General features: G+C 41.1%; 2 protein-coding genes across 10 annotated transcripts in view; one reads left to right on the forward strand and one right to left on the reverse strand.

Moving 5' to 3' along the window:
* The window catches only part of TNIK (TRAF2 and NCK interacting kinase), a 406,980-nt gene that overhangs the window by 132,368 nt on the left and 246,700 nt on the right, over nt 1–27,912 (forward strand). The window lies entirely within an intron of this gene.
* LOC102280434 (thymosin beta-4-like) lies at nt 3,682–4,296 on the reverse strand. The gene has a single exon (XM_070380132.1). The coding sequence runs from the start codon at nt 4,218–4,220 to the stop codon at nt 4,086–4,088; it is 135 nt and encodes a 44-aa protein (XP_070236233.1). The 5' UTR covers nt 4,221–4,296; the 3' UTR covers nt 3,682–4,085.

Below are 27,912 nucleotides of genomic sequence, written 5' to 3' on the forward strand. Positions count from 1 at the left end.
CTAGTGCCACCTGGGAAGCTCTGATCAGTAATAAGAGAAGAAATATACCAAGGAGGTCAACTTCTTCTGGGAATGAGGTTCTTTTGCAGGCACTGGCCATCAAATACTGAGTATACTTCATGACTGTCCTTTCTGATGCTTTCAGAGTCATTTTATTAAGCGTCTCAGGATCTCTCCAAATTCCTCTAAGAATAAATGTTTGAAATTTCAGTAGAAACCTACTTCCCTGGTAAGCAGACACTTAAGACATCCTGCCTTCTTAAGTTGATGCTTCTGGAAGACATCAGTGGAATATATATTAGAGTAGTTAGCACATCATGATCATGTGTGTGTGTGCTAAGTCATGTCTGACTCTTTGCCACCCTATGGACTGTAGCCTGACAGGCTCCTCTGTCCATGGGATTCCCAGGCAAGAATACTGGAGTGGGCTGCCATTTCCTCCTTCATGGGATCCTCCCTACCCAGGGATCAAATATACAACAAGGTGATTATAACCTTCTGGAGAATTTCTTGATGATCTTTTTTAGGGCATTTTCCTTGTTAACTTCTGGTACCTTAAAAAGGTCCTAATGCTTTTCATTGACTCTCTTGAGAAACTGAAGCTTTGAAGAGGTTTTAAGAAACTTGATTCTTTAATCAAATATTCAGAAATCCATTTTATTGGTTCAGGAATCCAAGATGGACACTTAGAATTTGTTTATCCAAGCAACTAATTACTTAGTCAGCCGACCAACTAGTCAACCAACCAACTAAGTTCGCTGAATATCTTGCCCTAGAACTCTTTCCTAAAATCTTCCCAAAACTTTTTATCAACAATTCCAAGAAAGGATGGTAAAGGTGTCTTTTATAAACTATAACAGTTAAACTTGTAAATTTGTCAGTAATGGGAAGAACATTATCTGTCATATTAACATGTCTTTATGCTAATTTTTTTCTAGACTATGGTTAGAGATCAACTGTGGGGAATTTCTGCCCAACAGTGATAACATTTTCTAAAAAATTACAGAATGTTGTCCATTCTATAATTCTATAAAATTCTAAAGTAAATAAGGATAAAGTATTCCTCAAGATAGAATTTATTTCCTTTTATTTTTACCTGTATTTTTTTAACATAATGAGTCTAGTATAAATATTCTTTTATACTCATATTATTGATATATTTGTAGGTAGAGTGTTAATTTTTGCAGTCTACTGGAATGAAATATATTGCATAAATGCTTGAAATAAGATGTCTTAATTTGAGAATTTATAAAAGAAGCCTAGTGCATTTTAGAAGTTGGTTTTTCAGTTGTTTTTTTTTTTTAATCTTTTGGCAAAAGGATACAGTCCATAGGCCATGTGAGAAAATGCAGTTTAAAAATAATTATCTTTGAAAGGTTATTCTCGGTCTGTCTTAATTTAAGAACATGGTTAGGAGTTTTAAGAGAATGGGTTAGTACAGGAAATTTACAATATTTCCTAATAGGAACTAAACTATACATAAAATGGGAATTGATTTTTAAAAATTTTTGCTTTGGATTTCTCTAAAACTTTCTATGCCCACCTAAACTGATCCTTTCTAAACAGAAATTTAGGAACATTAGTACCTAAAAATCTATATTTTGGAAAATGACATCTTGGACTTAGTATTTAGGATGTATGTGTTTTGCATATGTTTAAATTATCCTTGTGTTTTGACTGGACATTAAATGATTGAGATACTCATAGTAAGTAATTACACAGATTGTCTTACAAGATTGGAGTACAGTGGCTAACCTGTTTCCAAAGGTATCTTAGTCCTTTCATAAGACTAGGTTTAGGCCAAACCAAGTAGTAGGAAAAAGCATAGGTTTCATTAATAGATTAAGACAGATGTAGCTCAAACCTAAGCCTCTTGTTAATTAGCTATTTAACTTTGTGCAAGGTATTTAAGTGCCCTTAAGCTCAGGAATTATGTACTTTCCAAGTGTCAGGCACTGTACTAGGAATAAACAAGCACCCTTTCTTTTCTTTGGAAGGTTACTGTTCAGTGGGAGAGGTAAACTCACTCATATATGTAACTTTAATATATGTAGTGGGTGTGCTTAAGGTTGAGACCCTCCTGCCTGGCAGCTTATGTTAATTGGACACCTATATGCTTGCACAGTGCTAGGACTTAAATACCAGCATGAGACATAACACAGTCCTGACTGTGCTGGTGTCTTATAGCCTAAATAACAAGAGATGACTATCAATGAGTAATTCTGGGGCCTACCTGGTAGGGTTTGTGAGACTGAAATAAATTTTCTTTCTTCTTCATGCCACTTCCACTCTGCTCACAAGGCCCTCCCCATGCACCCAGTGTCCCATTTACCTAACCAGAACTTGCTGGCTGGGGCAGATTCCCTGTGGGTAGCTATTTATCTCGATTAACAGTTCCATATCATGAATTCCTTTATAAGGTGAGTGAATGGTTGAATACTTCTTTCTAAGAATGTTTGTATTGTTTTCAAAGACCTCTGGAGGCATCAAGAACATAAATAAATATCTCTTCATTTGGCAGAGTTTCTGCCACTGAACAGATCTCCTTGGATAACTGGGGTATCTTCTTCAGGCCCCACTCTAATGGGGCTTGGCTACTCTCCAGATGTCAGTGGGGTCCTTGGTGCTTCATGGAGATAGCAACAGATGGTAACCCTGCTACGTCCTCAGATGTGAGCGTTATTGGCCTGTGGGCTTGCCAAGCCCTAATGCAGGAAAAAGAAAAAGAAATTAGCCTTGATTCAGAAGTTGGAATGCTTTGCTACAGGTGAAATGAATTATTTCTTTGATAGATAGTCCATCTTCCCCTGGCTTTCAGTTCCAGGTTATTGTCCTGAGAAAAGGTTTAGGAACTGTGCATCCATGCGTGCATGCTAAGTCAGTTCAGTTCAGTCCTTGTGACCTTGTGGGCTGCAGCTTGCCAGGCTCCGTCTGTCTGTGGGATTTTCTAGGCAAGAATGCTGGAGTGGGTTGCCATGCCCTGCTCCAGGGCATCTTCCTGACCCAGGGATTGAACCTGCATCTCTTACATCTCCTGCATTGGTAGGTGGGTTCTTTACCCACTAGTGTCACCTGGGAAGCCCTTAAGAAGTATGCTGCTGCTGCTGCTGCTAAGTCGCGTCAGTCGTGTCCGACTCTGTGTGACCCCATAGACGGCAGCCCACCAGGCTTCCGCGTCCCTGGGATTCTCCAGGCAAGAACACTGGAGTGGGTTGCCATTTCCTTCTCCAATGCATGAAAGTGAAAAGTGAAAGTGAAGTCGCTCAGTCCTGTCCGACTCTAGCGACCCCATGGACTACAGCCTACCAGGCTCCTCCATCCATGGGATTTTCCAGGCAAAAGTACTGGAGTGGGCTGCCATTGCCTTCTCCGCTTAAGAAGTATGACATCATCCTATTAAGTACTTCTCAGATATAATCTTTTAATTATGCTATATAATTAATTATATAATGTATATAATAAAATGGCATATATGATGTGATAATAACTATAAAATGTAATCACTTGTGTATAATTCTTGTTTCTTTAGGCAAATAAATACATAGTAGATGCACAGTTAAATATAAAATACTCCTTGTAGTAATATAAGAACTATCACTTAAGAGGATAAAGAAGGAACATGAACATGAATCGTTTCTATATATTTTTTCCTTTTATTTTTAATTTTATATTTTTTTTTCAGGTTTTAAAACTTTTATTTGCATATTAAAAAAATTGTGCATTCCAATAATTAAAATCATTTGAACAACAAAAAAAAATGGCACTCTGATTAAATTGCATTTTACAGCCCGCAGAACACCTTGGACCAGCTTTTTACTCTAGATTTCACTGTCGTCCCACCCAGCTTCCTCCTTCACCAACATGCAAGTTCTTTTCCTTCCCTGCCAGCCATACAGGCAGATGGGAGAGGCAGGCGCGGCCTACGTTGTCAGTAGTTCTCCATTCTTTGATGTGAAAAGGGGTAGCACAGTCATTTAAACTCGATCCAACCTCTTTGCATCTTACAAAGTTAAACAGCTAAAAGAAGTAAAATAAGAAGGCAAAGCTTGTGGAATGTACAGTGCATGCTGGCGGCTCACGCTTCATTACGACTCGCCTGCTTGCTTCTCCTGTTCAATCGTTTCTTTCGAAGGCAGTGGATTTTTCTCTTGCGTTTCCGTTTTCTTCAACTTCGATTTATCGAACTTCTCAATCTTAGACATATCGGGTTTGTCAGGCATGGTTGCAGAGGGCGTGGAGCGAACTGCGAGCGAGTGAAGTCGAATCTGCGCTGTGGCTGCCGCGAGTGCCCAATTTTATATTTTTAAAACTAAAAAAATGTTTTATTTTTTTCCTTCTGAAGCACAGGTAGGATTGCATCATCTTCCTTCTCAACAAAGATCAGTGGCAACTGCACTCAGACCAGTCTGTGCTCAAAGTCCTCTATGAGCTGCTTTTCATCCCAAGCATTTTCACATTTTTTAGGTACCCTTTGCTCCAGCTTAATTGGTCTATTAACTGTTCCCCCCAAAAACTGTAGATTAACTGCTTTATACCTGTTTGCTCATACTGTTTGGTCAGCAGAGAATACCTTTTATTCCTTACCTATTTATGAGCTCCTACTAATCCCGCAAGACTGAGTTCAATCTTTCTTGAAATCTTCTACCATCCTACTAATCAGAGTCAATTATTTCTTCCTCTCTGTTCCTCACTGTGGATCTGTTGTGTGTATCACTATTACATGCATAGGCCTTTGTCATTCCTGCTTGTATTTAATCAATTCATTCACTCATCCATCCATCCATCCATTCATTCAAAAATTATTTATTAAATGCTTAGTGGCAATCTACAAGGAGATGGGAATGTAATGGGAAGCAGAAAACAGATATGGTGCCTGTGCTCTGGGAGCTTACAGTCTTCAGCCAGGGATGGGCAGAAAGGGCACAGTGAAACCCACAGAGCTAAAACCATAACTGCCAATACGAGCAAGGGAGATAGAGAGATCTGTAAATCTCTGTCTCTCTAGGCTGTAACCTCCTTAACATTAGTGATAGCCTCTTGCTTGGTGGAAAAGGTGGTAAGATAATCCAACTGTGACCCTACAGTGGGGGTACATGCTCTCTGTTGTGGTTGAATTGTGTCTCCCCAAAAGATGTGTGAAAGTTCTAACCCCCCAGTATCTATGAATACAACTTTAGAAGAACATAGGGTCTGCAGATGTAATCAAATTAAATTGCAGTCATACCTGATAAGGGTGGGCTATAATCCAGTATGTGCTTAGTCGCTCAGTCATGTCCGACTCTTTGCAGCCCCATGGACTGTAGCCCATCAGGCTCCTCTTTCCATGGGGATGCTCCAGGCACGAATACTGGAGTGGGTTGCCGTGCCCTCCTCCAGGGGATCTTCCCAACCCAGGGATCAAACCCATGTCTCCAGCACTGCAGGTGGATTCTTTACATCTGAGTCACCAGGGAAGCCCATAATACAATATAGCTGCTGTCCAATAAGAGGAGAAAAGACACAGATAGAGAAGAGAATGCTATGTGAAGACAGGAGGGAGGGAGAGATTGGAGTGGTGAGTTTACAAGTCACAGAATGCAGCACCCACCCAAATGTGGAGGAGAGACAAGAATCAGATTCTCCCTCAGAGCCTCCAGAAGGAACCAGCTCTGATGACACATGGGTTTTGTACTCCATCCTCCAGAACTGTGAGAGAATAAATTTCTGTTGTTTTAGACCACCCAGTTTGAGGTAAGTTGTTATAGCAGCCCTAGGAAGTGACTGTCCTGTCCCAGAGGGAAGTTCATAGGAACTAGGGCCCAGTGTTTTCATGTTTGTATAAATGAATGGTGATGAATGATTGAATGAATGAATAGATTCTTGTCTTTATTCTCCTCAATGTTGAAAGACCAGGATGAGTTCAGGATATTTTCTCTGTTCTGCCTCTCTTTTAAGAGTGAAAAAAATGTGGATTTACAATTAACAATATCATTATCAGTTAAGGAAGGTGAAAGTGTTAGTTGCTCAGTCCTGTCCGACTCTGTGACCCCATGGACTATAGCCTGCTAGGCTCCTCTGTCCATGGGATTCTCCAGGCAAGAATATTGGAGTGAGTTGCCATTCCCTTCTCCAGGGGACCTTCCCAATTCAGGGATCAAACCCAGGTCTCCTGCATTGCAGACAGATTCTTTACCATCTGAGCCACCAGGGAAGCAGAGGCTGAACTGAATTACTTACTTGCCCACAAGGCTCTGTCTTTAGACATAAAGCTGTGTTTTTGGTCACTGTGGCTACTGAGGGGGTTTCAAAAAGCCAAAATCACTAAATGTTGAAGTAATAACCCTTTCCCTTCTCCCTCTGAAGTAGAATCGTAGTCCTTATATCTCCAACCGTGGTTCCCCAGGCATTTTGTGTTTATCACTCTGGTTGAATGGCTCACTTTAAGATAAAGCAGCAATTACACTTCTTTTTTTGGTTGTTGTTAATGGTTGTTAGAATTTGTGTTCCATTTTATATGTTCAGAACACTTTACATTTGTTATTTGATTTTTATTTGTTATTTTTTAGTTGTTATTTTTTCATAGTCCTCAGGAATTCATGATGCTTTTTACTTGGGAAGGAAAAATAATGAAAGGATGAAGATGTGTAGTGACCATTGAAAGCTATACTAATCAGAAGTTCGTTCATCTGAGGTGCTGCCCCACCTTCTTGGCCTGTAGGCCCTTCAGCTCCTTCCGCCTCCTGAATACTCACTCTTGATCTATCACACCACCAAACTCTGTAAAGCTTCTATGACCTCTTTCAGTCTCTCATATCTCCATTTCACTTTACTATATGAAGTTTTGTCTGTGCATTTTCCCAAGTAGATTATGAGTCTTGGAAAGACAGGTAACCCAACTCCCAGTGGGCATGTAGGGACCATCTCTTGCTGCTGCTAAGTCGCTTCAGTCGTGTCCGACTCTGTGCAACCCCGTAGACGGCAGCCCACCAGGGTCCCCCGTCCCTGGGATTCTCCAGGCAAGAACACTGGAGTGGGCTGCCATTTCCTTCTCCAATGCATGAAAGTGAAAAGTGAAAGTGAAGTCGCTTCAGTCGTGTCCGACTCTTAGCGACCCTATGGACTGCAGCCTACCAGACTCCTGCATCCATGGGATTTTCCAGTGGGCTGCCATTTCCTTCTCCATCTCTTGAGAGTGATCAAATAAAGAAATCAGTGAATGAATGAAGTTCCCAGAGCTGACTTAGGCCAGGAATCCCCTGACTTTTAGCAGCGATTTCCCTTTTTATATGTCTAAGACCATAACCGTGAAACTCTACAGTAAGTCCCCATGCAAATTCCAGAGGGGCAGGAACCAGATAGCTGTGCCAGCTTGAGGAACCTCCAGGTCAGCCTTTAGCTCAGCATGGATCTTCTAGTTTTGTTATTGACGAATAATTAGGTCAGCTCTTTTCACATGCTCAGTGGCTGTTAAGACCACTTCTCAGATGTGCCAGCCAAAAATCACAGGGTTATAGCCAGATGGGACAGGCCAGGTCAATTGCTTTAGCTCTTCACACAGAGAGATAAGGCTGGAGTTGAGATTCTCCTGATCTGGAAATCTCTGATGCCTGGAGCCTACAGGCTGCATTGAGGGATGAGGTTGTCATCTGACTCCAGCAGCAGGGAACACAGCAATCCCTAACCCTGGAGAGTGTGGCTCTTAGGGTGAGGGATCTGCTCCTTGTGTACATGTATTTTTCCTCATTGTTGAAATGTTGGGATCTTTTTTCTCCCACTTCTCCCTGAAGCCAGAACCCTGCTTTGAGGAACATGGCCACGTATTTATTATTTATTTCATAATACATTAACCTTTTATTATTATTAGTGAACTTTACACTATTGGAAGTATTTTTACTCTCTTATTTTACTTTCTAGGATTGATAGGTAAAGAAAACAGCAGTAAGCTGTGCCTGGGACCTTCTCTGCCATTCAGCCTACATGTCCTTTGTCAAGTCACCTAATCTTGACATATTTTCTTTTAACTTTTTGTTTTACATCGGAGTATAGCTGATTAAATGGCAACCCACTCCAGTACTCTTGCCTGGAGAATCCCAGGGACGGGGGAGCCTGGTGGGCTACATACAGTTCATGGGGTCCCGAAGAGTCAGACACGACTGAGTGACTTCACTTTCACTTTTCACTCCCATGCATTGGAGAAGGAAATGGCAACCCACTCCAGTATTCTTGCCTGGAGAATCCCAGGGACGGGGGACCCTGGTGGGCTGCTGTCTATGGGGTTGCGCAGAGTCGGACACGACTGAAGCTACTTAGCAGCAGCAGCATAGCTGATTTACAATGTTGTGATAATTTCAGGTGCACAGCAGAACGACTCAGCCATACATATGTATGTGTCCACTCTTCCCCAAACTCCTCTCCCATCCAGCTGCCAACATAACATTGACAGAGTTCCCACATATATACAGTGGAGTATCTCTCCACATGGGCTTCCCAGGTGACTCAGTGGTAAAATATCTGCCTGCCAAGCTGGAGGATTGGAGACCCAGGCTCGATCCTTGGGTCAGGATAATCCCCTGGAGGAGAAAATGGCAAGCCACTTCAGTAGTCTTGCCTGGGAAACCCCATGAACAGAGGAACCTGGCAGGCTATAGTCCATGAAGTCCCATAGAGTTAGACACGACTTAGCGACTAAAATCACTACCACCATCTCTCCACGTTTAAAAAATACATTTCTTTATTTGACTCTGTTGAGTCTTGGTTGCGGCATGTGGGGTGAGTTGCTCCACTGGATGTGGGATCTTAGTTTCCCAATTAGGAGCTGAACCCACTTTCCCTGCAAGACAAATTCTTATCCACTGGATCACCTCTCTCCACATTTCTAATTCACAATTTTCCTAATCTTTAGAATGAGCAGGTTGAAGATCTTTAAATTCCCTTGCAGCTCTGCTGTTCTCTGATTTTTAGCTATAATGTAATTCTAGTTTTTTTTTCCCCCTGAACTAAAATGTGGTAAACAGTACAACAAATAATGGCAAAGGTAAATTTGTCAAAATTGGACAAGCTGGAATCCTTGAAGACAATATTCTTGTTTTGAATTTATAAACTACCTGCTGGTAAAAATCTCTTGAGTAGTTTCTAAACATTTGTATTTTTACTTCCTTCATTTTCAGAACCCTGTCTTTGTTATTGCAAAGCAGTTTCCATGAAATGTAATTTCTTATTCTGTGCACATGCAGGATCCACATGGAGAAGTGAAGCACACACAGATCTTGAGGGTCAGAAGTACATTTAATGGCACTCTGTGGTCGGTACCCTCATCTTTAAGCATTTGTAATTGCCATGGATACTCACGGAAGTGCTCACATGGGAGCTGCTGGGTTTTGGCCATAAACCAGAATTCAGGAATATGCATCTTGTGAAAGCCAAAGTAGTTAATGTTGTCAGAGACACACAGGTGATGCTGTGGAACGAATGAACTGGGAATTGTGCCATTCCTGCTGAAAAAAAAAAATTGGGGCAGTTTATTAAAGTTCAAGTCTGTAGATGAAAAATACTAGTAAGTTTATTGGATATAATTTAGAAATTTGAAAATTGACAATAAAACAGGAAGGAGACCCCTGTTAAAAGACGAGTCCTGGCACAAAAGATTGAAAGCATTCAGTTGAGATTGTCTGACCCATTGGATACCCGCCAAGAACGGGGCAATTTGGGCACATATGTCTTAGGTGTTTTGTGCCTGTAGTAGTTAAATCTTCTGAATGACCTTTGTTTTGGGGGTCCTGCCACAGAGCAGCTGTTCTGTATAGTCAAGCTACCGCCTTCTAATCTTTTTTTTTTTAATTTGAAAATGGAAATATAAAATGCTATCTACATACAGTTACATAGATCTTTCTTACTAGAAAAATAACATTTTCTGATAATTTTGGATAAAGAAGAAAAATACAGAAGGAATGCACAATTGGTAACCCCACTATCCAGGTATAATCTATTAACCTTTTGATGTATTTCCTTCCAGTCTTTTTTAAAAACATATTTTAAGTGTAGCACATTTCCTGTGGTGCATACGTTTTAAAAATCAGACATGCCTTTTGATCTGGAGCAGCCTTTGGGGACAGCTGAGGGCATGCAGGTCACGGTGACAGAGCGCCTCTGCTCCCTCTTCCTTTCCCCACGGCCCAGTGGGTGGCGGGTGGGCAGGCAGCTTCCTGAGGGAAGGGCTCAATTCATGTACAGTCCCGTCAACAATGTGTGGGCACCTTCCCTTGCCATCCTCTAGGGGAAGTCACATGTACTCTTGCGGGTTTTGGCACTTCCTGGTCTTTCATGTATCTTCAGTTGCTAAAATTTTTCCTGCCTCTTTCCACCCAGCTATAAAAATAAATCTAAGTGGCTATGCTTTTGCTTATCTAAATTACAGCAAAGATGATAAGAAAGAGCAAAATATAAATGATAGGTTTTCCTCTCTAAATTCCCTTGTAAAGAAAAGGTATTATTGTTGCAGTGTTCTATTTAACAGAACATATTAAAATCGCAGGGAAAGCCAGCGGGGAAATGCTTGGAGAACCTTTGCAATCACTATTTCTAGGTCAGCTGGTGTCAGTAGTCTCATGTTTGGTTGTGTCGACTGAAAAAAAGCACGATGTGAGAGTTTTGAGTTAAGTTTTATTCGGGGCAAAATGAGGACTATATCCTGGGAGACAGCCTCCCAGATAACAATGAAGAACTGCTTTAAAGAGGTAGGTGGGAGTCAGCATATATGTGATTTTGGTGAAGGGGTATATGTGCAATCAGGCACATATTTTGGCAGAAGGTTTCCCTAGTCATGAGGAGCAGATGTCTCCATTAATGATTTTAATGCTTTTTCTAGGTATGAGGAGGTGCAAGAAATTGGGCTCATAGCATCTTCTCCTGAAAATATCTATCTGAAGGCCTATCCTACCAGTTTTTCCCAGAGCATGGAGTACCACATTCCTGATCTCCATCCTGAACTCCTTTCAGGGTGTGGTGAAGGTCAGCCACTGCAGTGGCTGATGACTTCCTTCTTGTAGAACCAGATGGCAAGTGACAACTTTTAGTTGGCACTGGGAAGATTCTTGATATTAAGAGATTGCTTCTAGAAGGCAGCCTAGTATAGAGGAAACAATACAAGTCTTGGATTCAAATAGACCTGGAATCAAATGCTGGTTTCCCTTTACTTCTCTGTATGACTTAGAGCTTGTTATCTAACTATGATGAGCATTGTTCTCTTCATCTGTGGACCACGGATGGTGAGACATACTTCCCAGATGGTTAGGAGAACTGAGACGAAAATATGTGTGGTGTGCCTAGCACATGTGTGTGTGCGCCTAGTTGATCAGTCGTGTCTGATTCTTTGCAACCCTGTGGACTGTAGCCCACCAGGCTCCTCTCTCCATGGGATTCTCCAGGCCAGAATACTGGAGTGGGTTGCCATTCCCTTCTCCAGGGGCTCTTCCTGACGTAGGGGTCAAACTTGTGCGTCCTGCATTGGCAGGCAGATTCTTTCCCATTGAGCCAACGGGAAGCCCTTCTTAGTACATAGTAGGTGCTTACTTAGGGAATTGATTTCTTCTGTTTTCCCTAGAATTTTCTGGGAAGTTTGCAGAAGGAATACAGCTCATTTTCAAGGCAGTGAATGATAATAATTTAACATAGACACCTTGCACAGAATATTAATTAGCAGAAAAGGATCTCATCATGTACTATGATCTGAGTTCTCCTCTCATATTACAAAGATTTGAGTGAGAAAGTGCCTGAGTTGAAAAAAGTTTTCTCTGCTTTGCTGTCAGAACCTGCTTTTTTATTTGTGAATAAAATTTGCAATGTATTTTTGTATTACATTCTCACCACTAACCCCCCTTCCAAAATTTTCATGTGAGTGGATATTGAGATTTGGGGGTCACTTTTTTGAGTTGAAAAGATATATGCCTCTGGGGAAACATCATGATGGTGGTTGGGTGGTATTGGGTAGAACCCATGTTTTATATGTGTTTGATATCTTCCTGGAAGAAAATAGAAAGGTAAATATTTGTGCTTTTTGCATGTGGCAGTCATTTTGAAGAGCAGCCTCAGCTTTCTCCCCTCAGTTTATCAACATATAAGATGAGGGACTAGTAGACTTTGTACTATAATGCTTGGAAAGGCAAGCCTTATTTAAATAATAGATTTATTAATAACCTGAGATGGCTTAATAATAGTACAGAACAGTAAAATGAATTGAGAAAAATTGTCATACAAAAAACGAAAGTAATTAAATGAAATTTCTTACTTTCCATCCTGGCAATTTATCTCACTTTTCTAAGCTCGATGCATTTCCTCTAATAAACTGAATTCCTTTAGGTATATTACATTTCCCTTGGTGAGGTAACTTTATTTTTATCATTAAATTCATCCTGCAAGTTGTAATATGGAAAGTCTGAAGCTCGATTCTGTCTTTAGAAGAGGTTTCCTTTGGAAGAAGTCCCACCTGCCTTGAGCCACATCTTGAGTGATGCTCAGTATATCGTTGAACAGAGAGCTCAGACGTTATCCCTTGAGAAGAGGCATCAGTTTACGAGGAGTATTTATTAAACACCTCTTCTACTAGATGGGGCAAGGGAACAGATGAAGTCAAACCCCTTTTCTTTCTTAGCCTTCTCTCTTAGCTTTCAGGAAGGTCAGAACCAGATTTAATGCACCATAATTAGTAATTGTGTAGTTTGTTATTTTGCTCACTTGCTTCCCCTTTTCTTTCTCAGATTTTTTATTTCTAAATTTACAGTCCTATGTTCATTCATTGATTTAGTCCTCAAACATGTTTCCTATGCTATTTATAATGGGAAGAAAAAGAAAACTCTCACAGTCATGGTAGTTGAAACCCGGTATGTAAACAAAAGCTGTAGTTCAGCAAGGCTGTATTCCATCAAACCCTGGCCCGTCGTCTGTGGAGCGGGAAGAAGCTGACCAGATAGAGGGTAGGGCTGTGCAAGGGAACCTTTTAGTTTGCCAGGCAGGGAGCTAAAAGAAAGACATTCTAGGAGAGACAGTTAAGTGTATCTTTTGTGATAGATCACATTAAAAAAAAACAGATTGTGAAATAATCATTAAAAAAGAGTCAAGGAGTAAAGGTGATCATTACAATGGGGAGAAGTTAAGTAATAGACAAGGAGATATGTGATTAAGAACCTCAGTGCATGACCATGTGGATGGCATTTCAGGAAAAGGATTTATTTGTAAAAACAGAAAGGAGGAACAGTGGACGGTGAATTAGCTGAATGCCTTCTCTCCAAGAGGAGAAAAAGCAAACAGTCCCAGGCAAGGAAAAAGCCAAACTATTAGGAAGAGCTGGAGATCCTTGGAATTCTACCACTTAAAGGAACAAGTTAAAGGATGTTTACCTTTTTTATTTTTAAACACCCAGCTGCTTGTGTGACACTGTTACAAAGTTATTATTTAGATTCTGAATGGAAGCGTTCTCTTAGTAAGACTTCTGCTGCTTGTAATATTTTAGGATCCTTTTATACACTTAAAAGTTATTGAGGACTCCAAAAACCTCTTTAAAAATAAATTTTTTTTTTTTTGGCTGTACTGGATCTTTGTTGCAGCATTCCAGCTCTTCGCTGTGGTCATGGGCTCCCGAACTCTGTAGTTGTGGTAAGTGGGCTTAGCTGCCCCACCTATGTGGGATCTTAGTTCCCCGGCCAGGGATCAAATCCATGTCCACTGCATTGCAAGGAGGATTTTACCCAGTGGACCACTTGAGAAGTCCCCCAAAATCTTTTGTTTATATGAGTTATAACTATCGATGCTTATTGTTTATATGAGTTATAACTATCGATGCTTATTAAAACTATGAGAGGTTTTTAAAGTACAAGACTCTACAGGCACCTGTTTCATTAACAGCAGAGTGATGGTGTCATCCAGAGGGACGTCGCCTCTGAAAAACTCCATTGTACAATCATGAAGGAAGTGAGTAAAAAAAGTTATACCTTGGATGGTTTGACTTCGTGTACCTCCCCTCTCCCCTGCCCCGTAGGATCTGAGACCCTCACAGGTCCCCAGACCACTTTGAGAACGGCTCTACACCATTGACATAATAGCCATTTATACTCAATTGGAGGTGACTGTACTCATTCAGTAAACTATCATTCACTTCTTTTTCCAGAAAGAATAACTTTATATGAAGACTTAGAAAGAAGGTTGAGTTTCACAGATTGCTTTGAAGTTGGAACTGCTGGTAGTAAAAAGAAAGCAAGCTCAACAGTAATAACAGCAACAAACAAAAAACATTCCATGGTTTCTAACTTTTTAATTGTTTTAAACATGTTAATTAGATTTATAAGTCAATTGAGTGGAGAGAATATATTTTAGTCATATATCATAAGCCTCTTCTTGACCCTGGAGAGTAAGTGAGCATGGAATGTGTGTGTGATCTCCAGCCAGGGAGTATTTAAGAAGAACCCTTCCCTCCTCGTTGATGTAGATGAGCCTGGAAGCAGAGTTTGGATTAATCACTGTGGCCTGCCATGCTCCTTCCAGTTTTCTAGGTTCTCCCCATAGAGATAGCACAGAATAGCAAAGTCTGTACCTGTTATACCCTTGTCCCAACATTAGGCTTAGATTTCTGTGTCTGAATAATTCAAAGGCCAAAAGAATGAAATAGGAAACAGGGTTTGGAGGCTTATGCAAAGGAAGATTGGTATTAGGGCAGATGCTTTTTACACAAGCTGCTCTTTTTCTAGCTGACCTCTGACTGTGGCTGTGAATCCCACTGCCAGTCTTTCTTCTGAAGATACAAATGTACCTCCCTACAACATGAAGCACGTTTGGACTTTATTCCCAGGGCTGGTGTCTGCTAAGTCTGCCCGGTCAGTTCCCCTTGCTGCTGGCTGAGATTTCCCCATCACCATGACAGCAGAGCACACGAGCCCTCCCTCGTTAAAGAGTTTGTTATTTCAAGCGAAGCTGAGCATGGAATTGCTGGGCATCAGTGCTGCTGGGTCTGACCACCAGCAGCAGATTTTCCCTACTGGTTGTTTTTCTTTCCAGCTTCCTGGGCTTTGGTGGTATTTACATTTAGGCCCTGTCATTTCACTGTTTCATGAAAATCCACTTGAGTGAGACACTTGGCATCCAAAAATAATTTTTTTTTTTTTTTTGGTTTAAATTGAGTCCAACGTCCAACAGTCTCCCATTGATCACGGAAATGGAAAGATTTTAACAGTTTCATTAGATTATTTTTTCTGCTTTAAATCTGACAAGTCATTTAGGATGGCCTGAGGGGCAACAGTGGTCTGTCTAGTCAAGGCTATGGTTTTTGCAGTAGTCATATATGAATGTGAGAGTTGGACTATTAAGAAAGCTGAATGCCAAAGAATTGATGCTTTTGAACTGTGATGTTGGAGAAGACTCTTTGGGAGTCCCTTGGACAGCAAGGAGATACAACCAGTCCATCCTAAAGGAAATCAATCCTGAATATTCATTGGAAAGACTGATGTTGAAGCTGAAACTCCAATACTTTGGCCACGTGATGCGAAGAACTGACTCATTTGAAAAGACTCTGATGCTGGGAAAGATGGAAGGCAGGAGGAGAAGGGGACGACAGAGGATGAGATGGTTGGATGGCATCACTGACTCAATGGACATGAGTTTGAGTAAACTCCAGGAGTTGGTGAAGGACAGGGAAGCCTGGCGTGCTGCAGTCCATGGGGTTGCAAAGAGTTGGACACGACTGAGCGAATGAACTGAACTGAACTGAGGGGCACAACTAGCATCTGTAACCTGTCTTCCTATTTTAATGTTGCTTTCTACCCATACTATCAGACCTGTGATGCAAAGCTATTCAAACATTTCCAGATGAATTTACAAATTTCTGCTCAGTGAGGCCTTTTTCTTAGTGGTCTGGTTGAACAGAATGAAGGAAAACAAAAAATCATCTGTACTGTATAATTGCCACGTCAAAGCAAGGTCACATTTAGCTCTCTTAAGTTAAGACCGCTGTTACCTAGTGTTTGCTAATGATGTTCCCAAGTCCCTTTCTTACTTAAGTTTGCCCATGGCCCCATCCTTAGCCCCACTGCCATTCTTTCCCAGTAGAGCTTTCATATGGAGCAAGAATTTTTTTCCCACTCCTTGTGCTCATCAGACTGGGTTGTCTCACTTCCCTGTATTCTTTCTGTCCATCCTTTTGCATAATTTCTCTTACCTTGATTCTCCTCCGGATTCCCCTCCTTCAAGATCCAACTGGGTCCGGCTTCCTCCTGGGACTGCCTCAACTGAGACATTAATCCATATTGATTGACTCTTCCAGGTGGCTCTGCACAATCCAGTATACCCTCTGCATTATCCTGCAGGTCTTGGTTAGCTCCCTCCTGGGATGAGACCAAAGGCTAGCAATGACATTCTCATTGCCAGACTCAGGTGGAGCCAGGATCCATGTCTAGAGGATTTACTTGCACGTGCTAGCTTTGGAGCTAATCTTGGCATAGTTCAACACATTAGACAGACAGGAGATCAGATCAGATTAGATCAGTCGCTCAGTTGTGTACGACTCTTTGCGACCCCATGAATCGAAGCACGCCAGGCCTCCCTGTCCATCACCAGCTCCCGGAGTTCACTGAGACTCACGTCCATCGAGTCAGTGATGCCATCCAGCCATCTCATCCTCTGTCGTCCCCTTCTCCTCCTGCCCCCAATCCCTCCCAGCATCAGAGTCTTTTCCAATGAGTCAACTCTTCTCATGAGGTAGCCAAAGTACTGGAGTTTCAGCTTTAGCATCATTCCTTCCAAAGAAATCCCAGGGCTGATCTCCTTTAGAATGGACTGGTTGGATCTCCTTGCAGTCCAAGGGACTCTCAAGAGTCTTCTCCAACACCACAGTTCAAAAGCATCAATTCTCTGGCGCTCAGCCTTCTTCACAGTCCAACTCTCACATCCATACATGACCAAGGAAAAACCATAGCCTTGACCAGATGAATCTTTGTTGGCAAAGTAATGTCTCTGCTTTTCAATATGCTATCTAGGTTGGTCGTAACTTTCCTTCCAAGGAATAAGCGTCTTTTAATTTCATGGCTGCAGTCACCATCTGCAGTGATTTTGGAGCCCAGAAAAATAAAAGTCTGACACTGTTTCCACTGTTTCCCCATCTATTTCCCATGAAGTGGTGGGACCGGATGCCATGATCTTAGTTTTCTGAATGTTGAGCTTTAAGCCAACTTTTTCACTCTCTTTTTCACTTTCATCAAGAGGCTTTTTAGTTCCTCTTCACTTTCTGCCATAAGGGTGGTGTCATCTGCATATCTGAGGTTATTGCTATTTCTCCCGGCAATCTTAATTCCAGCTTGTGTTTCTTCCAGTCCAGCGTTTCTCATGATATACTCTGCATAGAAGTTAAATAAACAGGGTGACATTATACAGCCTTGACGAACTCCTTTTCCTATTTGGAACCAGTCTGTTGTTCCATGTCCAGTTCTAATTGTTGCTTCCTGACCTGCATACAAATTTCTCAAGAGGCAGATCAGGTGGTCTGGTATTCCCATCTCTTTCAGAATTTTCCACAGTTTATTGTGATCCACACAGTCACAGGCTTTGGCATACTCAATAAAGCAGAAATAGATGCTTTTCTGGAACTCTCTTGCTTTTTCTAGGATCCAGCGGATGTTGGCAATTTGATCTCTGGTTCCTCTGCCTTTTCTAAAACCAGCTTGAACATCAGGAAGTTCACGGTTCACATATTGCTGAAGCCTGGCTTGGAGAATTTTGAGCATTACTAGCGTGTGAGATGAGTGCAATTGTGTGGTAGTTTGAGCATTCTTTGGCATTGCCTTTCTTTGGGATTGGAATGAAAACTGACCTTTTCCAGTCCTGGCCACTGCTGACTTTTCCAAATTTGCTGGCATATTGAGTGCAGCACTTTCACAGCATCATCTTTCAGGATTTGGAATAGCTCAACTGGAATTCCATCACCTCCACTAGCTTTGTTCGTACTGATGCTTTCTAAGGCCCACTTGACTACACATTCCAGGATGTCTGGCTCTAGGTGAGTAATCACACCATCGTGATTATCTGGGTCATGAAGATCTTTTTTATACAGTTCTTCCGTGTATTCTTGCCACCTCTTCTTAATATCTTCTGCTTCTGTTAGGTCCATACCATTTCTGTCCTGTATTGAGCCCATCTTTGCATGAAATGTTCCTTTGGTATCTCTGATTTTCTTGAAGAGATCCCTAGTCTTTCCCATTCTGTTGTTTTCCTCTATTTCTTTGCATTGATCACTGAGGAAGGTTTTCTTAATCTCTTCATGCTATTCTTTGGAACTCTGCATTCAGGTGCTTATATCTTTCCTTTTCTCCTTTACTTTTTGCTTCTCTTCTTTTCACAGCTATTTGTAAGGCCTCCCCAGACAGCCATTTTGCTTTTTTGCATTTCTTTTCCATAGGGATGGTCTTGATCCCTGTCTCCCATACAATGTCGCGGGCAGGAATCCCTCAGAAGAAGTGGAGTGGCCATCATGGTCAACAAAAGAGTCCGAAATGTAGTACTTGGATGCAATCTCAAAAACGGCAGAATGATCTCCGTTCGTTTCCAAGGTAAACCATTCAATATCACAGTAATCCAAGTCTATGCCCCAACTAGTAATGCTGAAGAAGCTGAAGTTGAACAGTTCTATGAAGACCTACAAGACCTTTTAGAACTAACACCCAAAAAAGATGTCCTTTTCATTATAGGGGACTGGAATGCAAAAGTAGAAGTCAAGGAACACCTGGAGTAACAGGCAAATTTGGCCTTGGAATACGGAATGAAGCAGGGCAAAGACTATAGAGTTTTGCCAAGAAAATGCACTGGTCATAACAAACACCCTCTTCCAACAACACAAGAGAAGACTCTACACATGGACATCACCAGATGGTCAACACCTAAATCAGATTGATTATATTCTTTGCAGCCAAAGATGGAGAAGCTCTATACAATCAGCAAAAACAAGACCAGGAGCTGACTGTGGCTCAGACCATGAACTCCTCATTGCCAAATTCAGACTGAAATTGAAGAAAGTAGGGAAAACCACTAGACCATTCAGGTATGACCTAAATCAAATCCCTTATGATTATACAGTGGAAGTGAGAAATAGATTTAAGGGCCTAGATCTGATAGATAGAGTGCCTGATGAACTATGGAATGAGGTTCGTGACATTATACATCCTTATAATTAGATTCAATTTAATTTTGCGAGAGTACCACATAGATAGTCTTTTGTCCTTCCTGTTGCATCATATGAAGAGTCACATAATGCCTGTCCCATTGTTGTTGGTGCTGAGTTTTATCTCTTGGTTAAATCAGTAGCCCCTAGATTTCCCCAGTGCCAAGATTTCTCTTTTTCCTTTTTATAGTTAATAAGTAACCTGTGGGATAAGACTTTCAGAATCATGCGACTCCCGTGTTTCCTTCCAAACTTTGACCCAGTGGTTTTGACATCCATTGAGAATTCTTGCCTGAATCAATTATTATTTCGATAGTTGCTGACATCTAGAACTTATTATGGAGAGGGAAATGGCAACCCGCTCCAGTGTTCTTGCCTGGAGAATCCCAGGGACGGGGGAGCCTGGTGGCTGCTGTCTATGGTGTCACACACAGTCGGACACGACTGAAGTGACTTAGCAGCAGCCGCAGCAGCAGAACTTATTAACTAAGTGCTCTTGGTTACTGTAAGAACTGAGGAAGCTCCAAGAAAACAGAGCTTTCAGGCATTAAAAACATCAATGTACCGATTGACAAAAACACGTATCCTATTCATCTTTGTACTGTTTCTGCCTAGCATTGTGCATGGTGCAGAGACTTAGATGAACATTTGTGGTTTAGAGACTAGTAAGAAGGATGTGCACTTAGCTATTTCTTTTTAATTAAATATAATATTTTCTGCCGTTATTAGAAAGAACAGCAGTCATTTCTTTCAGAAAAGCATGGATATTTGAGTGCTTTGTCAGTGTGCAGTGTGGTTTTTACCAGCCTGCGGCAGCTTTTCTTTCACCACCATCATTTTCACTGAAAGTACAGATTTCTTCTTACCATTATTCTCCCAGCATCATCTTTAAAGCAATGTATTTCTAAGTACTGTAAGGAAACAACGTCTCTCTTTCAGAAATAATGTGAGGTATTTCCCCCCATCTCTTCCTGAGAAAAATCTCTCTCTTACAGCCATCAAAATATGTTTGTTGATGTCTGCTCCTAATAGAGCAAAACTATATAACATTCTCTGTAATACCAGACAGCATGGCTCTACTGTGTAACTGCCAACAGAGAATGCTGTACCACTGACACACTGTTGACCCGTTAAAGTTGCATGAGTGAATCCTTTAAAGTTTACAAAGTGTTTTCACAATAAATGTCCTAAGAAAGAGGCAGAGAATGAGAGATTCAGAGGAAGGGGCTTGCCCAAGACCCAGACAGTGAATGCCCGTGTTCTAGACCTCAAAAACGACACTTGGTCCGTATGTACTGCTTGGGTGGAAATCAACAGACACACTAGTCTGTATTGATTTTTGGTACAGGCTAGGAGGCTAATTTTGTACTTGTTTGTATAGAATGGAAACTAAGAGCTGGATGAACGCCATCCTAAATCATCAGAGACACTGCTACTCTTGAAATAGTTTGCATTCACCAGGCTGACCCCCCTTCTAAAGTGTAAGGAGCTAGACCTCTCTGTAGGTGGAGGAGATAAATAACACAGTATCTGTTTGGCAGGTGCAGAAACTAAGTCTTTCCACACAAGTCTTAAGTAAAGACTTAATTGCTACTCTTCAGAAGTGCAAAATAAGAGAATGCAATAATTAGAACTGTCATTATATTCTCTTCCTCTGATGCTGATATTAGCTGGTTTTAAATGTATTTTTAACCTTTAGTGGTCGTTATTAAATTTTTAACATAAAATTCAAACTGACTTCATTTTTTTATACTTAAAAATGATTTGAAAGAACAGATTCAGTTTAAATTAGCTGATGAAGACATATGAAAGAAGTAATAAAATTATATTCAGAGTTCCTTTTTTCTCAAAGATGTGATGGAAAACAGTCTCTGAATTTTATATGATCTGTCAGTAATAAAAGAGATGTCCAGATTTCCTTGGTATTCAAGTAAAAATTGATGATTGGAGGGGAAAGTGCTTCAAATAGCCTTCCCCCGATACACACAGTTTTGACCTTATCATAGGCAGCCCTGACAAGGATCATGTGAGTCAGTAGAGTTATGTTAATATAACTTGGAGGAAACCAGCAGTTTATGTTGGTGCCAGTGGAGCCCAAGCAGGAAATCATCTTTTTTTTTTCCTCAGTGCATTGCTTACATGTGAAAGTAGAGGTGAGGATGAAAAAGAAAAGTATTTACTGAGCCAACACATCACCTTGCTTGCCTCCTCTCTCTATGGGGATGGCATCTCCAGATGTTGAAGAGTCAGTGGTAGAAAAACATAGCTGTGTTGGTGCGAAATGCGATACATCCCTTCCCTGGTCCTCTCCTCCTCCCGCCTCCAGTTGCTCCCCTTTTGGAAAGGGGCTGGAATCTCAGAGCAGACTCTGAGAGTGACTCTTAATTTAGCTTTGACCGGTTTGATCTCCTTGCAGTCCAAGGGACTCTCAAGAGTCTTCTCCAACACCAGAGTTCAAAAGCATCAAAATGCTCTAGATAATTATAAAAGTGTCCTTTGAAAATTAGTTATAAAAATTCAAACAAACATTAAAGATAGAATGAATTACTTATATCAGCGATCTTCAATAAACCGTCTGTATTTTGGCCATCCTGTTTCACCTACTGTCACCACCCCCACTTCCCTTTTGTTTGTGAGGTAGAGAATTTTAAGACAAATCCTAAATATGTGAAGTGACTTACTCCAAATCTCATAGCTCAAAAGTGGTGACTCCAGGATTCAAATCTCTGGCTCCAGCACCCCTTGCTCTGTGGAATAGACAAGGCAGCTGAGAAGACGACTTAGATGGAGTTGTTCTTAAAATCGATGTAACAAATAAACAAAACCTTGCAGGGAATCTTCAAATTATCTCTGAATCTAGGTATTCTACATATTTTCTTAAAAGGGTTTGCGTGAGTGTGTGGAGGATGGGTTTAGGATGCAGTATTAGAAGACTTCTCCATTGACATGATATTTTATTGATACACTTTTGAAAGACCAATTTATTACAATGGCTGCTTCTCTTCTGAAGCATATTTATAGAGATTAATATTTGCTGACGCACTCTGCCAACAGTTCATGAATTTAAAATAGTGAGGGTCAAACATCGGTCGTGTCCAAGTGAAGACCAGCATCCATGGGGGCCTTCCATTGTGCTCTGACAAGTGTGAGGCATTGACTCTTTAATTATAGCATTTTGAGAATGAGCAAAGTTTGGACACTTATTGTTCTTGATTGTTTAAAAATATTGTTTTTAAGGAAGATGTAGGACACAATCTAAATGACTGCTAATTTTTCAATGGTGATGAATCAGTAATTTGAAATTGATTCGGTTACATTTACTGAGACTAAACAGAGGACTCACACCCTGAATGAGGTCCTCTTGTGATCTGCAGAGGTCAAATAAAAATCATAAAGGAGGTGTGTCCTGCTTTTAAAGAGCAGGCACCCTTTCTTACATGAAAAAAAAAAGTGAACACTCAGTTATGTCCATCTCTTTGTGACCCCATGGACTAGTCCACCAGGCTCCTCTGTCTATGGGACTTCCGAGACAAGAATACTTCAGTATTCTTGTATAGGCAAGTGTACTCCAGTCAATTGCCATTCACTTCTCCAGGGAATCTTCCTGATCCAGGGATTGAACCTTGCATTGATGAAACCTCCTGCATTGCAGGCGGATTCTTTACCATCTGAGCCACCAGGAAGCCCTTTCTTACCTGAGGGAGTGGCCAAATCAGAACAGGCCAGATACCTAGGAGTGGGGTTGTTGGAATGACAGCTACCCCATCAGGAAAGTGCCACCTTGCACGATGGAGATCCCTCCCTCCATGGTCCAGGGCAGTGCAGGCGGGAGCCGCAGTTGTAGCATCCCCTCGGTCACACTGGAAACAACGTCATGGACTCCAGGAAGCAGCTGTGTAAAATGTTCTTAATTTCCCTGGAGGGTGAGGAGGAAGCGCTTTCAATTGACATGAACACTGGTTGCTTTTTCAGGTTAGCTAATTGGACTATTGGAAAGGAAAGACTTTGTGGAGATGGTGAGAGGCAGGGTTAGTAAATTGTGATTACCCAACTGCTAGGAGAGAAATGGGGGGACAGGAACCTTGAGCAATTTGAAGCAGAAGTGAGCGTCCCAAGTTCCTGTGTGGAGAGAAGTCTGCTGAATGGGGTAAACACTTCTGAGGACCACCTTTCTGTCTCTGTATTTCTTGGGGGGAAGCCTAACACTGGGGGACTGGAAGGTGAGTAGGAAGCAGAGACATTCATACCAGGAGTCATCCTTACAAAAGGGAGGTTTCTGAGACAGAGTGACTCCCTTCTGTCCTCTGCTTTGAAGGAACATACCCTGTTACAGAGTTTCCCAAACTTCAGTGGAGTTTCCTGAACTTTCTGCTCGCCACAACCCCAAACCCTCTTTCTCCTGGTCATAGAATTAGACCCATTTTCCTGGCTTCCCAGGTGGCCTTAGTGCTAAAGAACCCACCTGCCAGTGCAGGAGATGTAAGATAAATGGATTCGATCCCTGGGTCAGGAAGATTCCCTGGAGCGGGGTGTGGCAACCCACTCTAGTATTCTTGCCTGGAGAACATCTGTATGGTCAAAACTATGGTTTTTCCAGTAGTCATCTACGGATGTGAGAGTTGGACCATAAAAAAAGCTGAGCACAGAAGAGATGATGTTTTTAAATTGTGGTGCTGGAGAAGACTCTTCAGACTCCTTTGAACTGCAAGGAGATCAAGCCAGTCAATCTTAAAGGAAATCAACTCTGAGTATTCATTAGAAGGACCGATGCTGAAGTTGAAGTTCCAGTACTTTGGCCACTTGATACAAAGACCCAACTCATTGGAAAAGACCCTGATGCTGGGAAAGATTGAGGGCAGGAGGAGAAAGGGGAAACAGGATGAGATGGTGGATAGCATCACTGACTCAGCAGACATTTGAGCAAACTCTGGGAGATAGTGAAGGATAGGGAAGCCGGTGCACTGCAGTCCTTGGGGTCACAAAAAAGTTGGACATGACTTAGTGACTAAGCAACATCAAACAGACTGAATTCTAGCCAGTGGAATGTGGGCAGAACGATGTATATTTTCTGTAAGCCTAGCCATTAAAAATTTGCCATACTCTATAAAATGCTTTTTCTCTCTCTTCCCTGACTGCTGGCCAGGCATGCTCAAAGTGATCTTAGAATCCATGTGTCGCACTTGGTAGAGATTCTGTCGTTTCTAGTCTCTGAATGAACATGTGGACAGCTACCATAGATCAGAACAGTCAGCTGGGAATTTTCATGAGTGTGGATTAAGTTCTGTTGTGTTGAGCTACAGAGATTTGGGAAGTGGTAGGGTGGTGGTAGTGAATATCTGTTATAGCAACTGAAATTATCTACTCGACTATAAATCTTTTTCCTGTTCTTATTTATGTCCATACTGTCATTTATTATTTTATAATTAATTCACTTTTTGTGAATTTGATTTTAAAATTAAACTTCATATGATTATCACAAATGGAAAACAGTATCACTACAAATAGAAAACAGTATCACTACAAATAGAAAGTAACTCTAAAAATACATTAAGTGTAAACAAAATAATGTTATTCATTTCTAGCTAGGTGCTCTTGCCTGGAGAAGGTTCTTCATATGAGACCTTTTTTCTCTGTGTTTGAAAAGGGAGAAATTAGCCACTATTAGAAAGGCGTTAAAGACATATTAGCACCAAACTGAGGTTTATTCCTTGACAGAATCAGAGTTGTGATTCAGTGCTATTTAATGTTGTGTCTCAGCCACCTGAAGTCATCTGCTTTATGTGCAAAGCGCAGCCTGCTCTTAGGAAGCAGACTTATAAAGCTTGATGGTGAGTTGAATGAAAGAATGAAAGCTTGATGGTGAGCTGAAATGCACAATAGAAGATGCTCACTGGCCATCATAAGTAGACCCAGCATGCTGAGACTCTTGTAGGGTTGGGTAAAATGAGATTAAAGTGGGTAAAGAAAGGCTTGGCAGCCTATGGTTCACCATTTAAGGTTTGATCACATACATATTCTTTTACATTGAGGTTTTTAAAAAATTGAGATATTTGTGGTTTCCACTCCTTGGATGATGGAGTGAGATTTGAACACAATCATCTTCCACAGATAACAACTATGACTCAGGGAAAACCTTTAAAAGTAGCTACTTGAAGGGTTTTTTTTTTAAATAACTTACTTTTAGCATTTTTTAAATTTATTTATTTTTGATTGTGGTGGGTCTTCGTTGCTGCAGGGCTGTTCTCTCGTTGCAGCGAGGGGGTCTCCTCTCTCGTTGCCGTTCATGGGCTGCTTATTGGAGTGGCTTTGCTCGTTGTGCAACACAAGCTCTAGGATGTGTGGGCTTCAGTAACTGCGGCTCCTGGACTCTCGAGCACAGGCCCCAAGGTTGTGGCGCATAGGGTGAGTTGCTCCACAGCATGTGGGGTCTTCCTGAATCAGGGATTGAATCTGTGTCTCCTGTACTGGCAGGCAGATTCTTTACCACTGTGCCACCGGCAAAGCGCTTGATGGTTTTTGAGAGTGAAAAAAAGCGTAGGCAGATTTTGTAGAGCAGTGGGGAATCTGAAAGCAGGGACTCTAATGGCGTAAGCTGTTTGTTTTTGTAGCTTTGACTCTGAAGCAGTCTGCAGTTGCTGCCTGGCCCAGAACAGCTGAAGCTCTATTATGAAAAATGTTATCTTTCTTCCCTGGGTTACAAAAGGACAGAGGTGGAGTGGTCATAGCTACCTGAAAGTAGGAGAGTTGGGAACCAGAAAGAAGAGAGTCAGGTAAGGAAAGCCCCAGGTTGTGTGAGTAAACTTTGCCCAAGTCTCTGGTTGACATATATTGGACAGACTCAGAGCAGCACAGTGAAAGTAAAAGAACTTCAGAGACATTTAAACTACAGCAGGCAAGACAAAGTTTTCAGTTTGATAAAGTTAATTGCCATTAAAATAAACATCAATACTATTCATAGGAATATAACAAAAGGAAGAGTCTTCATAAAGTAGGATTCACAGTGTTCGGTATAAAATCCAAAATTACTTGGTCTTCAAAGAAGCAGGAAACTATGACCCATTCTCAAGAGAAAGTGGTCAGAAGCCAACCCCTAGATGATCTTGATGCTGAAATTATCAGACAGTGATTTTAAACCTATTTAAATTGAAATAAAGAAACATATTCTTGTAACAAATGAATGGAAGTATGGGGAATGTCAGCAAGAAAGTAGAAAACATGAAAAAGCGCAGATGGGAAAGTACAGTATCTGAAACATGAAAAAATCCTCCATATGGACTTAATTAATAGCAGAATGGAAGTAAGTGAGGAGAGATTCAGTAGACATAAAGATAAATCTATAGAACCTATCCCTGATGAAAAAAAGAAAAAAGGGATTGAAAAAACTGAACAGAACTCTAAGGGACAATATTAAAGTCTAACATATGTTTTATGTCCCAGAAGGAAAGGAGAGATGGGCCCCCAAAAAATGTTGACGTGAGAATGGCCAAATAGTTGTCAAATTTTTTGAAAAACATAAATTTATAGATTCAGAAAGCTCTGTGAAATCCAAGCAAGATAAATACAAAAAAGGATACACCAAAGCACATTATAGTCCAACTGCTGAAAACTGAAGATAAAAAGAAAATCTTGAGGGCAGTCAGAGGAAAACGGCACACTACCGACAGGATAACTGACGCAAGTGGCTGGACTTCCTATACGAAGCTGTAATGGCTGGAAGAGAGTAGGACAGTATACCGTTAAAGTTCTAGAGGGAGAAAATAGCCCTGGCAAACCAGAAATCTTTGTCCAGTGAAAATATCCTTTGCGAATAGAGGCAAAGATATTTTTAAGTAAACAGAAACACAAGAGACTTCGTTGTCAGCAGACGTGTGTTATAAGAAATTCTAAATAAAGTTTTTTAAGCTGTAGGGAAATAACCATGAGAGGGAAACTTGGATTTTACAGGAAGTAATGTAAAACATCAGAAATGATAGATATCTGTGTAAATAAAAAAAAGACTACCTTTCTTCTCAATGTGAGTGAAATACATGACTATTTATAGCAAAATTTATATCATTATCTTTTAGGGCTTTTAATGTATGTAGATGCAACACATTCAACAACCATAACATAAAGTACAGTACAGTGGTCGGGGCGGGGGGTTGCTTAAAAGGGAATATATGGTTGCAGAGTTTTTACACTTTCTGTGAAGTGGTACAGTGTGTGTGTTAGTCGCTCAGTAGTGCCCAACTCTTTGTGTCCCATGGACTGTCCAGCCCATCAGGCTCCTCTGTCCATGGCATTCTCCACGGAATCTTCCCTACCCAGCGACTGAACCCAGGTTTCCTACATGGCAGGCAGAGTCTTTACCATCTGAGCCACCAGCATTAACTCTAAATAGATGGTGAATGGTTATGGATTATATTCTCTAGAACAACATTAAAAAAATATAGTGTAAAGAGCATAGATAAAAAAGCCAATGGGTAAATTAAAATGGAATTAAATTAATTGAGGTGTTTGTTGTATGGATAGATGAACATAGTTAGGGAGCAGGACATTTTGGGTTCTGTGGGCTTATCATGGAGTCATCATGTTTGATTTACCATTCCTTCTTTCTACTTGTCTGACTGCTTTCACTGAAATAACTCTTCCCATAGAGTCCACTATATTTTGTCACCATGTTTCCCCGTTCCCTATTCATGTGTAAGTTTCAGACTTAATGCTGCTGTTCCTTCCACAGTTAAAATGATGAGGATTAGAAAGTA

Source organism: Bos mutus, chromosome 1 (assembly GCF_027580195.1).
Source record: "Bos mutus isolate GX-2022 chromosome 1, NWIPB_WYAK_1.1, whole genome shotgun sequence".
Lineage (NCBI taxonomy): Eukaryota > Metazoa > Chordata > Mammalia > Artiodactyla > Bovidae > Bos > Bos mutus.

Excerpts from the sequence above, each read along its gene's own strand:
- LOC102280434 (XM_070380132.1), bottom strand. The coding sequence starts at position 4,220 with ATGCCTGACAAACCCGATATGTCTAAGATTGAGAAGTTCGATAAATCG.